The following is a 16870-nucleotide window of genomic DNA, read 5'->3' on the forward strand; positions in this document are numbered from 1 at the left end:
CATTCTCTTTCAATGTTTCACATGCAGTGAATTTCAAAGTCTCATTCCATAGTTTAGTCCATGCATCATAATCTATATTGTGCCCAAAGTCCATTGCCCATTTTATCATCACCTCTTTCGTCAACTCATCTTTAGTATACCATTCCAACAACAAATCATACATTTTTGTTAAAAATTTACCTCTACCTTCTAATAGCTCAGTCTGAAATCTAGATTTTTTATCTTCAAAACCAATCTTTCTGTCTTCTAAGAGCAAATTATGCACTTGGTGATATTGAATCCATCCTGTAAAAAGATCTTCCATCTGGTGGTATGGTTTTAACTTCCAACCTTTTTCTGTTCTCATAAGCAAGTCCTCATATGTGGACCTTTTACCTTCCATGTTAACTTTTTTTAAGGTAAGAACCTCAATCGGTGAGATCCACCATGGGGTCTTGCTCTCTAAAAGTCTCTTATTCCTTTCCCATACTTCGAAGATGGCCCTCCTTATCACATGATTTAAAAAACCTCTATGAGCCTTTATCTTATCATACCAAAGATAGGAGTGCCATCCGAATCTATTATCATATCCTTCTAGATCTAACAGATCAGTATTTTGCAATGTTATCCATTCTTTTAGCCAACACAAACAGGAAGCTTCATAATACAACTTCAAGTCTGGTAGGGCGAAACCGCCCCTTTCCTTTTTGTCAATCAATAACTTCAATTTAATCCTTGGTTTCTGTCCCTGCCAGATGAATCTACTCAATGTTTTTTGCCATTCTTTAAACTGTCCTGTTCCCTTAATTATTGGTATTGTCTGAAATAGGAATAACATCCTCGGTAAAACATTCATCTTAATTGCTGCTATTCTTCCACTAAGGGAAAGCTTGAGTCTAGTCCATACTTCCAAATCTTTCTTAATCTCCTTCCAAACAGGTTGATAATTATCTTCAAAAAGATTGATATTTTTTGGAGTTAACCATATTCCCAGATACTTTATTTTCTTTGATACTGCTATACCCGTTTTTTGTTCTATCTCTGAAATTCGCTCTTTTTCCATATTCTTTACCATCATCTTTGTCTTGGTTTTATTCAGTTTAAATCCTGCTAATTGTCCAAAATTCTCCATCTCCTCTAATACTTTCGGGACGCTGTTCTGGGGTTCTTCTAACGTTACTACCAAATCGTCTGCAAAGGCCTTTAATTTAAATTCTTTTGCACCAACTTTAATTCCTTTTATTTCCGGACTTTCTCTCAATTTCTTCGTTAAAACCTCTAGGACCGTTATGAACAGTAGCGGTGATAGCGGGCAGCCTTGTCTAGTGCCTTTTGTTATTTCAAAACTTTCTGTTATTTCATTGTTCACTATTAATTTTGCTTTCTGATCCGAGTATATCGCATCAATTCCTTTCAGGAAAGATCCCTCTATTCCCATTCCTTCCAAACTCTTTTTCATAAAATGCCAAGAAATATTATCAAAAGCTTTTTCCGCATCCACAAACATTAATACAGCCGTTTTTTCATTCCTGGTTTCCAGATACTCTATCACATCAACAATATGTCTTACATTATCTTTTAACTGTCTACCAGGAAGAAATCCGGCTTGATCCTTATGTATTATTTCATTCAATATTCTCTTCAATCTTGTTGCTAAAATATCTGCAAAAAGCTTATAGTCATTATTCAATAAAGAAATTGGTCGATAATTCTTGACGTTTAAGCGATCTGTATCTTGTTTGTGAATTAAAGTTATATAGGCTTCTTTCCACGTGCTTGGGATCTTGCCTCCTTCTAAAATATTATCCATTACTTCTTTCAAAACTGGAATCAGCTGTTCGCTGAGTATTTTGTAATATTTTGCCGAAAGTCCATCCGGTCCTGGAGATTTCCCCAATTTCATTCTTTTTATTGCTTCTTGTATTTCCAACGCCGTAATTTGAGTATTCAGGATATCGGATTTCTCTTTTGATATTTTCTCCAATTTATGTTCTTCCAAATACTTTTCTATTTTTTTCTTATTCTCCTTCTCCTGCTGGTACAACTCTTTATAGTATCTTTGGAAAGCTCTCTTTATTTCTTTTGGATCCTCTATTACACCGTCTCCAATTTCTAATTTGTTAATTATATTTTGATTTTGTCTCTTTCTCAATTGCCAAGCTAGTAGCTTTCCTGTCTTGTTAGCTGATTCAAAACTCTTTTGTCTCATCTGTTTAATTTTCCATTCAATCTCTTGATTCACCAGCGTGGAGAACTGAGTTTGCAATATTTTTATATTCTGTTTCAATTGGATATCCATTGGTTTCAATATCAATTTCTTTTCACATATCATCAATTGAGTTAAAATTTCTTCTTTCTTTTTTTCCTTGTTTTTCCTTTGATGACTATTCTTTTGTATCAAGAATCCTCGCATTACAGCTTTGCTTGCATCCCAAACCACATCCAGTCCGGTTCCCTTCTGTAAATTCAAATTAAAATACTCTGTTATTTCTTCTTTAGCTTTGGTTATCACTTCTGGATCATCAAATAGACAAATTCCATCAATTTATCTTCCAAATTCTTAAAAAATTCTGCTTTATTTTCATTTGGTGCATAAATTCCGATTACCAGCAGCTTCTCGCCTTGCAGCGTGATTTGTACTATCAAAATTCTGCCTTCCTCATCTTTCGAGATCAGTTTTGGTTCAAATTTTTCCTTTATATATAGTGCAACTCCTCTCTTTTTCGAAGAATCCGAGGAAACAAATTCTCTTCCCAGTTTTTTATTAATTAACACATGTCTATGTTTTTTTGCAATATGAGTCTCTTGAAGACAAATTATGTCCAATTTTTTCCTATACAACACGTGTCCTATCCTGTTCCTCTTGTTTTTATCGTTAAGACCATTTACATTCCACGAAGTAATTTTCAAAGCCATGTTTTCCTTTTCTCTTGTTTTTAAACCTTTTAGGGTTTATTATCCTTATTATCAATATCTTCCTCTTCTTCTTCTTCTTCATCTTCCCCCTCCAATTCTTCTCCTTCTTCTTCTTCTTCTTCTTCTTGTCCTCCGTGTGCTCCTAACTTCTCCAAATTCTCTTCCTCCTCTTTCTTCTTATCCTTTTTCTTCTTATCCTGTTCCCTCTTGCCCTCGTCCGGTGCTGGTCCTGGTGCTCCTATCTTCCCTAAATCATCTTCATATCTTCTTGTAAATTTCTTCACCTCCAGTGCGTCTGTCAGTTTAAATCTTTTATCTTTGTAGTAGAAGGAGATCCCCTCCGGATATTCCCATCTATGTTGAATCCCTTTTTTCCTAAGCGATGCCACCAATGGTTTGTACGGGTCTCTCTTTCGCAGGAATCTTGTCGGGATCTCCTTAAACACGATGATTTGCTTCCCATCGATTACCAACTTCTTTGTATAGCTCAATCTTAAAATAGCATTCCTCATATCCATTGAATTAAACATGACCAGACAATCACCTGGAAATTTCTTTGCCTTTGCTTTTACCGATCTTACTTTAATTCTGAAAGCATTAGTGATTGAATAGGCCACTTCCTCTTCCTTCAAATCCATCCACTTAGCCAATTCTTCAATTATTTTCTTCCTTATATCCTCATTTGCCTCTTCCTTCAATCCTCTGAATTTTAAATTCATCTGTTTCTGTCTCATCTCCGTTAGGGCCAAATTATCCCACATCTCTTCCTGTGCTTTATTTATTTGTGTCATCTCCTCTTTCACTTGTTCTGTTTCTTTTTTCGTCGCTCTCACCTCTTTTTGTGTCCTCTTCAATGCTTCTTCCATTGTTTTGGATTTTACTGACAACTCTTGAATTTCTGTTTTTAATTCTCCAACGGCTCCCTCTATTTTTTTATCCAGTGTTTCTTGTACATCTTCTAATTTTTTCTCCATTCGCTGTTCATTTTGCCTAAATTCTTCCTTTATTTTTTGCCACAATACTTCTAAATCCTTTACTTCATCTTGTTTAGAAGGCCTTCTTTCTAACGGAGTCGCTGGGACTTTTTTTGATTCTCTTCCTGTCATTTTTCCAAAAAATTTAATACCTGTAATTACAGAGATTCACCACTAGGGGGAGCGCCTGTTATTTGTTACTTTGGCCACTGGAGGGAGCTTCTATTTACTTTAAGTCTTAACCAGTCTGCAATACCACCAGTTGCCACTAGATGTCCTCTATAACTCTAATCACTCTCCAAAAGCACAGGATAAAATGTTGCTATTGTTTTTCCCACACACAGGCAAGGCAAGAGAAAAACAGGAAGAGAATGTATCACAGGGAACTATCACAAAGAAACATTGTCTCTTGCACACGGAGTTACAAAAGTTACCAAAAGTCAAAAGTTGCACCACACACAAAGCAAAAAGTTCAGTTTCAGTATTAAAACTAAATTATATTCCCACCCCGATGGGTTTTGTAATCCTCGCCCCCCGACTGGAGGCAGCGAATTAAAATCAATAATCCCGCCCCGATGGGCTTTGTAATCCACCCCCCCGATTGAGGGATCGTTATGTCTCTCTATCACTACCAATAATCCGCCCCGATGGGCTTTATAATCCACCCCCCGACTGGGGAAAGCGATCTCCCTTCCCCCCCGATTGGGGGATCTTTTCGCCACCGATCTCTGTCTGATGGAATAGCGCGCCTTCAGTGAACCCCCCCCTCAGTCGTCCCTTTAAAGCAACACTCGAAACCAAGCCTCCAAACCAGGACGGAGTTTAACTAGTCTTTCCGTGCCCACTGGATGGGTTTTACCCCCTCCACAGCACTATTGTCTCTGGCTATTGTCCGGTATGGTTTTAAGTTCTGGGCTGAGGTGCAGACGTATTTCACCCCCCAACCTCTCGGTAGGGACTTCACCAGGGGTTTCCCGAGGTCTCTCCACTACTATTAAGTTCAATGTAATTCCAATTCAAAGTCTAAATGCCTTTCCCTTAATGGTAAAGGTCTTTACTTAGTACTCACTCAGTAGGTTTTTAATACGAAGATCACTCCTGCGACTTTCTGTTCTGCGCCATTTTCCTCCCCGCTGTCGGGCGGACTCCCTTGTTGCGCCCTTCAGCTATCCGAATTCTTTCCAACGTCCGAATTAAATCAATTTACAGGGATCCTTTCCCCTCTTTAAAAGCAGAATCCGATTGTAATTTTAAAGGAAATCCGACGCTTTCATCAGAAGCCAGAGGCTGCGCAGAGTCGGGATAGCGGTGTCTCCCCTTGCGCCAGCAGCTCGATCCCGTCTTGCGGATTTACTGCAAAATCCGCCGATCGGGAGAGCACGCTTGCAGCGCTGCTGGGTGCCACAGCCCACAAGGTACCCCCTCGTGGGTTTAGGGGTCGCAGAGCCTTTGCGAAACCCCTTAAAACTCCCGACTTTGCTCGGAATTCCCCGGAGGGCTATTCCGCGCTTCTTTCCGATGGCCGCGCCGAACCGGAAGTCTAGAGCTGTGAATGTTTCATGCCACTTCCAGTCCGTGCCCTTTGCTACCTACCGTAGTTTTCGCTCCATAGGACGCTCCGGACCATAGGGCGCACCTCATTTTTAGAGGAGGAAACAAGAAAAAAATTTTTTTTCTGGTTTTCCTCCTCTAAAAGCCCTGTTTTGTTTTGTTTTTTGTTTTGTTTTTGAGGATCAGCTAAAAGTTTTGCAGCTTTTTTGCAAAGGGAAAAGCCCTGGGGGTTTGGGTTTTTTTTTGGGAGGATCAGCTAAAGGTTTTGCTGCTGTTTTTGCAAAGGCAAAAGGCCTTTTTTGAGAATCAGCTAAAAGTTTTGCAGTTTTTTTTTTTGCAAAGGGAAAAGCCCTAGGGTTTTTTTTTTTTTGGTTTTTTTTTGAGGATCAGCTAAAGGTTTTGCAGCTTTTTTTGCAAAGGGGGAAAAGCAAAGCTCCTTTTGCAAAGGGGGAAAAGCAAAGAGGAAAAGCCCCATTTTTATGGGGTTTAACTCACATTTCTGAAAAATCTTAAGGAAAGGGAGCCATTTCTACTGTTTCCAGACAGATAATCTAATCAGCCAGTCACATGTCCTGGGGAAACAAACAACCTCCCTCTGCAGCACATTCAACAAAGGAGGGCAGGGCTGAAAGGGAGCCGGGGACTATTATCTCTCTCCCGATCTCTTGCTGATCAGCTGCTGAGCGGGTCCTTTCAACACTCCCTTTTCTCTTTGTAAAATAAAAAGCACAATCTGCTTTTGGCCCCTGGGCAATTCAGCTCCAGGGACCACCATTCGCTCCATAAGACGCACAGGTATTTCCCCTTACTTTTTAGGAGGAAAAAAGTGCGTCTTATGTTTAGTAGAGCTGCACGCAAGTGTTGAAAAACATTAATTGCCACAATGTAATAAAATAAGTTGTGTGTAGCGAGGAAGCGAAGCCATCCAGCCTATTAGTTGGTTTGTAATATTAGAATAAGAATTGCTGACATATCTGTGTAACAGTTCGTGCTTTGTTGGATTTTAAGTACTGTACTAAATGTGTGTGTGTGTGTGAGTGTGTGTGTGTACACCCACCCACACCCATACACAAATTGTACTGTGAAGCCCCTTTACCCTGGCCATGGGTTGGACAAACCATGTGGTCATTCTTTCTACCCACCTGCCATCTTGCCCTTCCTTAAAGGTAAAGGGACCCCTGACCGTTAGGTCCAGTCACGGACGACTCTGGGGTTGCGGCGCTCATCTTGCTTTATTGGCTAAGGGAGCCGGCGTACAGCTTCCGGGTCATGTGGCCAGCATGACTAAGCAGCTTCTGGCGAACCAGAGCAGCACGCAGAAACGCCGTTTACCTTCCCGCCAGAGTGGTACCTATTTATCTACTTGCACTTTGAAGTGCTTTTGAACTGCTAGGTTCAAAACCTTCAAAGAGGTTGACAATTAAACTTTTGTTTCTCCTTAGGTCTGTATGTATTTATGTGGCAGCAAGTTCCTTTTAAATCAACAGGGCTTACAGTTTATGGTTACAGATTCTGCTGACATTCACCTACTATGGTGGGCATCTGCAGATGTTTACCTGTTCTCCGTTCTATGCAGACAGAACTCTCTCTTGAATTTTATTCCCAAACCCCCTTCACTTTCCAGATTTATCAGTGGGAAAACCCCCTGACCTCCTCCTGTACCATTAACAACACTTTGATCTGCAAACATCAGCAAATACAGTAAAACTTTTCAAGGCCTGGTGGCAAACATTATCACCTGCTAATGTCTTCAGAGCAAGCTGCTGTTAAATGCAGAGCAGAGGAGCAGGGGGCCGGTGTGAACCACACACCACACAGTGCCTGTTTATTTTGGCATCACTTTCCAAGATTATGCACGCTCCAGCAAAATCAGAAGTGTCTATGTGGAACAAGCATTGAACTGTGTGCAGTTTTGGAATGATTAAAACACATGTTCTCATGGACACACACACTGTCCCCCTGCAAAGAATAATCCAGCAATCATAGAAAAAATATCTATATAAATCCAGTCTTCCCCTGTTCATCAGTGGCTGCTAATTCTAATATCTCTTCTCTAGCTCCTCTGTCAGAGGTAGTATGCTTCTGAACACCAGTTGTTGGAAACTTCAGGACGGAAGAGTGCTCTAGTGCTTAGGTCCTGCTTTCAGGTTTCCCAAAAACATCTGGTTAGCCACTGTCAGAACAGGATGATGGGTTAGATGGGCCATTGGCTTGATCCAGCGAGGACTCCTTATGCCCTTAGTCTCAGTGTTAACCCTTACAGAACTCAGCAAGGAGGAAGTGGGAAGAAATGCTGCTTGTGGGCTTCTCTGAGGCATCTGGTGGCCTAATCCAAACAAGCTTGTCTTATGTTCTTTTGCTCAGCACCCCCTAACAGGTGGGGTTATTGAGCTGGTTATAGGGTATAACAAGCATGAAACTTCAGATAATCAATGAACTACCTTAGATCATATTTCCATACAACAGAGAAACTGCCTCATATGTGCTGCTGTAAGTAGCTGTCCAATTTTATAAGTGGGTTTTCTTCAACACTCACATTGAAATAACAATTATAATAAAGGATTGGGGCACTGCACTCCAAAACAGTCCTTCATGAGGTACTTCCTGATCCTAGAGTCCTTTATAGTTGTGATTTTAACATGAGGAATTATACATACAACCCTTTTAAAGGGTGTGGACTCTTGCAGCAGTCAGTAGATTTTACACACACACACACACACACACGAGACAATGTCCCCATTATAGGGATATATGGTTTTGGGTGGTCCAAATCCTATTTTGGTGTAGAGCTGTGTTTAATCCCCTTCCCACTTTCCCGTGTTGTTCTGTACCTGTTTTAAAAGAACAAAAACCACTAAAAAACAGGGAACTAGGAACTGTGGACGAGGAACTAGGACAGGAGCCATCTTCAGCTTGTCAGCTTGTCAGCCTTGTTTGTTGTGATCCCCATTAAGGGATCTCTAGGCTTCCCCCTCATTGCTCCTCCACTGAGAGAAAAGCATCACCTGTCAAATGTCCGCTTGTCATGAGGCAGCTGTGAAAGGCAGAGAGGCTCTGACAGGGGGGAGGAAAAAGGCTGGCAACCTGAACTGTGGGGCAGAATCTATTCTTTGCCCAGAATTCAAAGTCTACAATTCTGGGTTATATCTCAGCATCCTCCCTAGCCACCTCCTGCTCCGTCTTTGTCCTCACATTTTAAAAGCTGTAAAGATGTAGAGTGGCTTTGATCCATCCCTGGAACACCAAGGCATCTGGAAACTCAAAGACATAGGCCCGCAGTGGGGGGAAAGAAAGAAAAACACCAGTCAGAAACAGAGAAATCAAACCCCTTCACTGCACCCATTAGTCTCCCCACCCCACCCCAAATAATAGAGGTGGGATCAAAAGTTTCAGGGTCTTCACCACCATTGCCCCACCCCACCAGCTTTCCTTTTCCAAACATTTGTCAGACCCAGAGATATGAGCTGTTTTTCTTTCTACACCCCCTTTTTTCTTAAAATATCTCCACAGAATCTCTGGGTCGATTTCTCTGGTTGTATTCACCCACTCAGGCCTGGGAAGAGAACGCCCCTCAGGCATATATATCTTCAGGATCTCTCCTTGTGGAGTAATTGCTATGAAACATATTTCAGCTCACATTTCTTATCCATAGTTGGGTAGGGAGGGTATGTGTGTGTGTGTGTGTGTGTGTGTGTGTGTGTGTGTGTGTGTTTAAAAATAAGTTTGTTTTTCCTCTTCGAGGTTTTTTGGTGATAAATGGGAGACACACTCCCCTGTTGTACTCATATGTTAGAATATGGAAGGGGTGAATTCCTATAAAGCGGGGTGGAGATAGAAAACACAATACTGGAGAGAGGGAAAGGGTCATGAATCTTCCCAAGTCTCCTCCACCAAACTTTTCCATCTATTTACATTTCTTAGAGCTCCAGTGGAGAAAAAGTTGCTTGGGAAATAGTGCTGTTTTTTGTGCCTGGGGGAGACATGGGTGTGGGGAAGATTCAGCCCTCCCCTGCCTCACATACTATGCTTTATGTTGGTCCTACATCTCTACCCCTCCCTATAGGAATCCAGTTTTAAAACACATGTCCGCTGTGATTATGTATCATTTACCCCAAAAGGAGGATCTACCTTAGAAAGAAGAGCCCACCTTTTGTGCCTCTGCATGAGTCACTGTTCTATTATTTATTTAAGATATTTTTAGGTCGCCTTTTAGGGCCAAGCCCTCACAAGCTTCCAACTTGTAAGAGCACAATATACGCTATATATATGTTGGAAGTGATTCCAAGAGTAATCTAGTCCAACCCCCTGAGAATGCATGCAGCAGAATGACTTGCCACCAGTAGAAGGTGATTGGAAGAGGTGAGACAAGTACAGCAACTCATTCAGTAGGTTCACAAGGTGCATCTATCTATCTATCTATCTATCTATCTATCTATCTATCTATCTATCTTGTATGACAGGCTAAAGTGCCCTGTCACACATCTTAGGAATTACTATCCTTGCTAGCAATCATGAATTGGCAGGCAGTGGTAATTATTTTGGATTACAGTGCAATCCTATCTGTTCCTATTCAGCAGTAAGTCCTATTGAGTTCAGTGGCACTTTCTCCCAGGTGAAATGCAAATAGGACTGCCTCCTTAATCTGGAATAAAAGGGTGGTCTCCTGAATGCCAGCCATCTTTATGCCCTCCCCCTCCAAACCCACACTCCTCTTGTAAGATTGCTATCTTTCCTTTATGGCAGAAATTCTCTGCTTTTAACACACACATTCCTGCTCTGCAGAAATTCAACAGGTAGAGCATTCCCCCACAAGGATATGCAGGGATGGGGGAAGTTGCACATGATATGCACACACTCCTGTTTGCTCTGCATCCAGTGAACTCCCACTGCTGGTTTGAGAAATGGTATACACACGACTCCAGCCACAATCCATATCCTGTATCCATACAGTTCTTTCTTGTGAAACACAGCATTTTGACGCACCTTCCCCACAAACCAGCTTTGGTTCAAACTGAGAAAAAGAACAGCCTTGCTGTGCTTTAAGCCAGTAATGTGTACACAGCATGTCTATTTGTTTCTGCAGAAACAGTAAAACTGGATGCAATGGGAAAATAATGCAGAATAGCAGTTTGGTGAGGACAATGTCGTGTGGATGCTGGGAAAAAAGCCTGCATGCATGAGCAAGGTCTACAAAAACTATTGTGTGAAACTGGACATGCCCCGTTTTTGTGCGAGGGGTGGGCAGGAGGAACAAAATTAGTGACCACCATTCCTGGCCCAGAATTCCTTTCTTCCTGATTGCTCAGAACTCAGGACTGCTGAGTCCTAATTCTTGCCCCTTAACCCCTTTCCTTCACTAACAGTCAAAGAGTCCTACATTTCTCAGGCTCCTCCCCCATCTCTCCCGCCCCCCCCCACCCAATTTCCTATTATTTCTCATTTATATTTAGACCCGGAGTAACCAGACTCCACACCTGCCAAAATCCCCTCTTTTAAAAGGTCTGGGAGCCCTGCCCTCTTATGCTTCTGGCTATCCTTCTTAGCGCCCCACTTTTCAGCCCCCAAAGTGGCTTACAATCCTTGGCATCTCTGGGGAGAGTTAGGAGAGACACCTGCCTCAAACCCTGGAGAGCTGCTGCCAGTCAGTGTGGACAATACCGAGCTAGATGGACCAGTGGCCTTACTCAGTGCAAGGCAGTTTTCTATTGCCCAATTTAAAACTTACCATGAGTTACAATATGCGTGCATTTGTTTATGTGGCAGAGAGGAGATGCTTGCTGCTCGCTTTCCTGGCACCTTGTTTCCCGCCCCCCTCCTCGTGTTCCCAGTTGCTCTTGTCATCATAACCTCCTGCTTGGCTAGTTTATTCCTTTTGTGCATTTTTAATTAAAGCCAAATGCTGAACCTTAAAATAAAAAAGCGACATCATCAGTATTCTAATGACTACAAAGAGAAGTACACACACACACACACACACCTATACACACACACACACACACACACACACACACACACACCCCTACATGCTGAAAGAGGCTTTGCCATCTCCAGTGTCTGTTAGAGTTGAGATACTGGCTGTCAATTTTGGGAGACTATTACCATGGCATGTGCGTATGTGTGGATTTAACTAGCTGACATATTTAACTAAGAATCCTGACTGTTCCACTTCCCACCCTACCTTGCTTCAATCTAAAGGTTCATACCACAGGAGAATCATGGGCACTGTAGTTGGTTAAGGGTGCTGGGAATTGTCACTGTGGATGTGTAAGCTACAATGCGCAGGATTCTTTGGGGGAAGCCATGTGCCTTAAATGTGTAGCGTGGCTCTGACTGTGGTCAACCTGTCCAGGTGAGGAGGATAAGGAGCAGCAGCAAATTGTTGGACAAGAGATGTGCAGGGCCCTGCGCCCCCTAAGATAGCCTGCTGCCCACAGGAGAACACAATTGCCCATTGTCAAGTGTTGAAATAAGATTTACCTGTTAGTCTAGTTGGCTTCTGCACATGGAAATGTGGGGAGGGAGAGTGCCATCTTGTCCTTTACCTCAGGCAGTAAAATGAGCTAAGACTATCTGATACTAATTTAAAGACCGTCTCTCCCCACATGAACCAACCTGACCCCCTTCTCCATGTTCCCCCTCTGAGGGAGGTGTGGAGAACATCAACACAAGAGGAGGCCTTCTCAGTAGTGTCTCCCCACTTATGGAACACTCTCCCAGGCAGGCATATGGGGGGGGAGATGTATTTTCCTCCAGGCTGTTTGCTTTTAATCATCTGTGGCCTCCTTCAGTGGCTGGAATTAGCTTATTTTAAAAATACGAATGAGTTTTAGATTTCATTTTGTTTTTAGTTTTATGCTGGTTTTAATGTACATGTTACTTTTCTGTTGTGTGTAGCTTTGAGTTACTTTTTGATTAAAGAGAGAGAGAGAGAGAGGTGATTGATAAATTTAATAAATAATAATGCATGGAGGCTGCAATCCTGCACACACTTACCTGGGAGTATGCCCCCCCCCTTGCTCAAACACAGTGGAACTACTGGTAAGTAAAATTCATTGGATTGTGCTTTTACTCACCCAGCGATAATTACAGTCAGTGTAATACAGGTGTGTCCAAAGTCCGTTTCGGGGGCCTAATCCGGCCTGCTGGTCAATTTAATCTGGCCCCCGTGTCAGTACTGCACATGTAAAATTGTAAAAAGAGCTCAACAACTTCAGTCCTAAAAAAAGCTCAGCAACTTTGGTCGGCCCTCACGCACGTTCACTTCATCAAATCTGGCCCTCTGTGAAAAATGTTTCGGCACCCCTGGTGTAATAGAATAGAGGATTCTGTCCCCATCCTCTGCTTATGGAGATTGTAACCCGTGCTAGAGTTGATTGTTATGGTAGGTTAAAGTATCCAGTTAATGGACATAAATTTGTATTAGGGTTGCCTAATTTCAAAAAGTTAAAACCAGGACACCCCTGAAAGTTGTTGGGCTTTGTTTTTTAGGAAGAACCCAAAAAGGTTGAGCTCCCCCCTCCCTTGACTTGCCTAAGATATGGCGTGGTACAAGAGACCTTGCATTTTTGAAATCCACACTGTTTCCTGTCATTCTAACCACTCAGCATGACTCCCTTCCCTATAAGTCTGTCTTATCCCCCACCTCTCCCTGGCACATGAATGTGCTGCTAAGGTCACATCTAAGGGATTTGCTAGCTGAGTGCTCCTTAAAGCTGGCATCCTACGCTTTGTGTGAGCTAACAACCTGTTTCTTTTCTTCCTTCTTTTTTTTTTTTTTTAAACTTTCTATGCAGGGGGATTGGAAAGCAGGGGCTCCAGTGCTTAGGTAAGAACTTTATTTTGGCTTTCCTCTATGGGTTGGTCCTCCTTTCATGAGGATAGCACCACATGTTGTGAAAGCACAATCAAGCATATGAAGCACCCCAGCAGGGTCACAGCGGGGAAGGAATTGCAGTTTTATGAAAGAGAGGTTGCCGGAGCTGAAGCCACATGCCTCCCTCAGCCCAGATAATGTGGTGGATTGCTTGTAGTATGTAAGTGCTCAAGGAAGAAGTGCACTCTGCATGTACCTCAGAGGCACTCTCTCCACTCAGTTTGTATGCGCATAAAGACAAATTCTGGGTCAGGAGTTTGCTCTTGGGGGGGAAAGGGCTGCTGTAACTTGAAATCTTTCTTCTTGATGCCGGTTCCATGACTTTTACAACAGATCTTTTACAACAGAGGGACAGTGTTCTTGTGACATGGAGTTAGGGAGAAGATACTCCAGTTGAATTTGTTTCTGTTGGGTAGCTTTTCAATTTACAGGGAAGACAAGGCAGCAGATCTAGTTGGAACAGGAAAGCTGGGACCAAAGGGCAGGATTCACCCAGTATACCTGAATGAGTGTCTCCGCCCCCATCCTTCAACCTGGACCCTGAGGTCCAGCTCCGAGGGCCTTCTGGTGGTTCCCTCACTGCGAGAAGCGAAGTTACAGGGAACCAGGCAGAGGGCCTTCTCGGTAGTGGCGCCCACCCTGTGGAACGCCCTCCCATCAGATGTCAAAGAAATAAACTATATGGCATTTAGAAGACATCTGGAGGCAGCCCTGTTTAGGGAAGTTTTTAATGACTGAAGTTTTAATGTTGTTTTAATCTTTTGTTGGAAGCCGCCCAGAGTGGCTGGGGAAACCCAGCCAGATAGGCAGGGTAGGAATAATAAATTGTTGCATTGGGACTTTCCTCCCTCCTTCCATGCCCCCTGTGCCCTAGAAATGGGTTTTGGAGGGGTCAGGAGAACCCCCAAGAGAGCATATGATAGGAAGAGTGGGGGGGGAATCATCCCCCCTGGCAAGCTGAAATGCTTGTGCTGATGGAACAATCAGAAGAGGGCAACTTTTAATTCCTCCCAAGGGCACATTCGGTTCTCCCCCCCCCCCTTCCCCTTGAGTATAATAGAACACTTTTATGGGATCTAAAAACCAATGTGATGTAGTAATTATAATATAAGATGAGATGTAGGAGACTCGGGTTCAAATCCTTTCTCAGCCACCAAGCTCACTGGCTGACCTTGGGCCTTCAGTATCCCCTTAGCCTAGCCTACCTCACAGGGTGGTTGTGAGGACATGCAAGGTGTGAAGAAGCATGCATGCCACATACTCAGTAAATAAGAGCCAGGGCCCCTGGGTTCTTTGGGAGAAGAGTAACTTCCTATGGAGTACAGGCTGGCATGTAGGGGACAGAAGAGCTGGGATTCAGGACTCAGGCTCTTAGTAGGAAGGGAGAGCTGGATTTGTTTGGGTGCTGGGCTGGGTTGCTTCTAATTTCCCTAATTCCCTTTTTAATCAGGCAGTTCACACACACATGCCCCCTGAGCCAGTTTTATTGTTTCGCTGAACTAGATTTTTTCATCTATTTTAGGGCTGTGAAATCTCTCTCTCGTTCTTCTTGTATTTTATATACACTTCTGTCTCTTCCGCTCCCCTTGTACCTGACACTTCAATCCAAATTTACCTTCACATTTGCACTTGCCTCCAGCTTCCTTGTGCTCTGCCCCCACCCCGGTCAGGTGTGTGTGTGTGTGTGTGTGTGTGTGCGCCAGCCAGTATACATATGCACAGTAGTGTGGAAGATGGCCATTACGTCGTCCACCAAGATACTTGTAAAGTTAGCCATAAATCTCCACCTCATACTTAGAAGATCCTACCTCCATTGGTTTCAATATGTTTGGAAGGCCAACAAAATCCTCCACAACTCCTCAAAACATGTTCAAAGTATTTTGGGAGTTGTGTGTATCTACTTCGCATTTTGTGCATTCATCAGGAGTGTTTTCTTCCACAGTGTGTGTTCATGTCAGAATCCCCCTGCACCCCCCCCAGAAAGAAACCCTATGCTTTATGCCATTGCTGTATACACATTTTCCCCCTATATAGAAATGGTGGTTTGTTGTTGTTGTTTAGTCATGTCCGACTCTTCATGACCCCATGGACCAGAGCACGCCAGGCAGTCCTGTCTTCCACTGCCTCCCGCAGTTTGGTCAGACTCATGTTGGTAGCTCCGAGAACACTGTCCAACCATCTCGTCCTCTGTTGTCCCTTTCTCCTTGTGCCCTCAATATTTCCCAACATCAGGGTCTTCTCCAGGGAGTCTTCTCTTATGAGGTTGCCAAAGTATTGGAGCCTCAGCTTCAGGATCTGTCCTTCCAGTGAGCACTCAGGGCTGATTTCCTTAAGAATGGATAGGTTTGATCTTCTTGCAGTCCATGGGACTATTTTTTGCATAGGAAATTATAATCTATGAAGAGGCACTAATTCTTCGGATCAACCTCCTCATGAAGCCGTCATGTGGTTACTGTGCAACTCCCTACTCCCCTGATTTTAAATAATATATACATTTATTGACTACATTTTTATCTATTTCTCCTTCTCCAAAAATCTTAGGACTGGATACATGGTTCCCTCTCCACTTTATTCTAGCAACAATCTCACAACACAGGCTAGACTCAGGCCATGTACATGTTAATGGCTGACAATGCAGCAAGACCATCTGTCTCCACCCCCACCCCTTTGCTTCAAGAGTTGCATTTGTATGCTGTCGTACACAGCAGATGACCTATTTGCTTTCCCTACCCCTGCAAGCCCCTGCAACCCCTCTGACTCATATTCACGAAGCTGCCATCTGCCCATGTGCGATGGCTGCCTCAAGTGTACACACCTCAGTTTCACTGTGAAGTGAATGTGGCTTCAAAGCAGCAGTATTTCTCAAGGAAGTACAAAATAGCTCTGCATTGTGGGTAACATTGTGCGTACACAGATTCAAAAGCCTGTGGTGAGACTGCACTGGAGGCAGAGTAAATGATAATGTAAACACAATCTAATACAGAGTTACTGGTTTATGGTCACCCAGTGGGCCTAATCTGGCACTTTAGCCACTACAGTGGTACCTTTGGTTAAGAACTTAATTCGTTCCAGAGGTCCATTCTTAACCTGAAACTGTTCTTAACCTGAGGTACCACTTTAGCTAATGGGGCCTCCCGCTGCCTCCGTGCCACCAGTGCGCAATTTCTGTTCTCATCCTGAGGTAAAGTTCTTAACCCGAGGTACTATTTCTGGGTTAGCAGAGTCTGTAACCTGAAGCGTCTGTAACCCGAGGTCTCTGTAACCCAAGGTACCACTGTATTTGATCACACCAGCTCTCCAGCACTGTGAAGTATGCAGCCTTCCATGAAAGACCAGGAGAGGAGATTGGCTCCTTATCCCTTTCCCCTCCAGTATATTCCTGTGGAAAATCACACACAATTGGGTTTTCATGCCACAGGGGAAAAGATAAAGTCACCTATATATTTTCCTCTGCTGGGAGTAGGGGAAGCAGCTTCAGGAATGCTTCCCCCCTCCCCCTTCAGCAGACAAACTGGAGGGTAAGTGGTTGGTAAACCATACCCTTCAGGCATCTATGAAAAATCACACCCTGTGTTGT

General features: G+C 43.2%; 1 protein-coding gene across 2 annotated transcripts in view; it reads left to right on the forward strand.

Annotated features, from left to right (window-relative positions):
* PRKCG (protein kinase C gamma) overlaps nt 1–16870 on the forward strand; it is a 50589-nt gene that overhangs the window by 9351 nt on the left and 24368 nt on the right. For both annotated transcript variants that reach the window (XM_033168905.1, XM_033168906.1), the window contains exon 2: nt 13214–13245. In XM_033168905.1, coding sequence (XP_033024796.1) covers nt 13214–13245 — 32 coding nt within the window. The remainder of the gene's footprint in view (nt 1–13213; nt 13246–16870) is intronic.

The sequence above is a fragment of the Lacerta agilis genome, chromosome 14, assembly GCF_009819535.1.
Source record: "Lacerta agilis isolate rLacAgi1 chromosome 14, rLacAgi1.pri, whole genome shotgun sequence".
NCBI classification, from domain to species: domain Eukaryota; kingdom Metazoa; phylum Chordata; class Lepidosauria; order Squamata; family Lacertidae; genus Lacerta; species Lacerta agilis.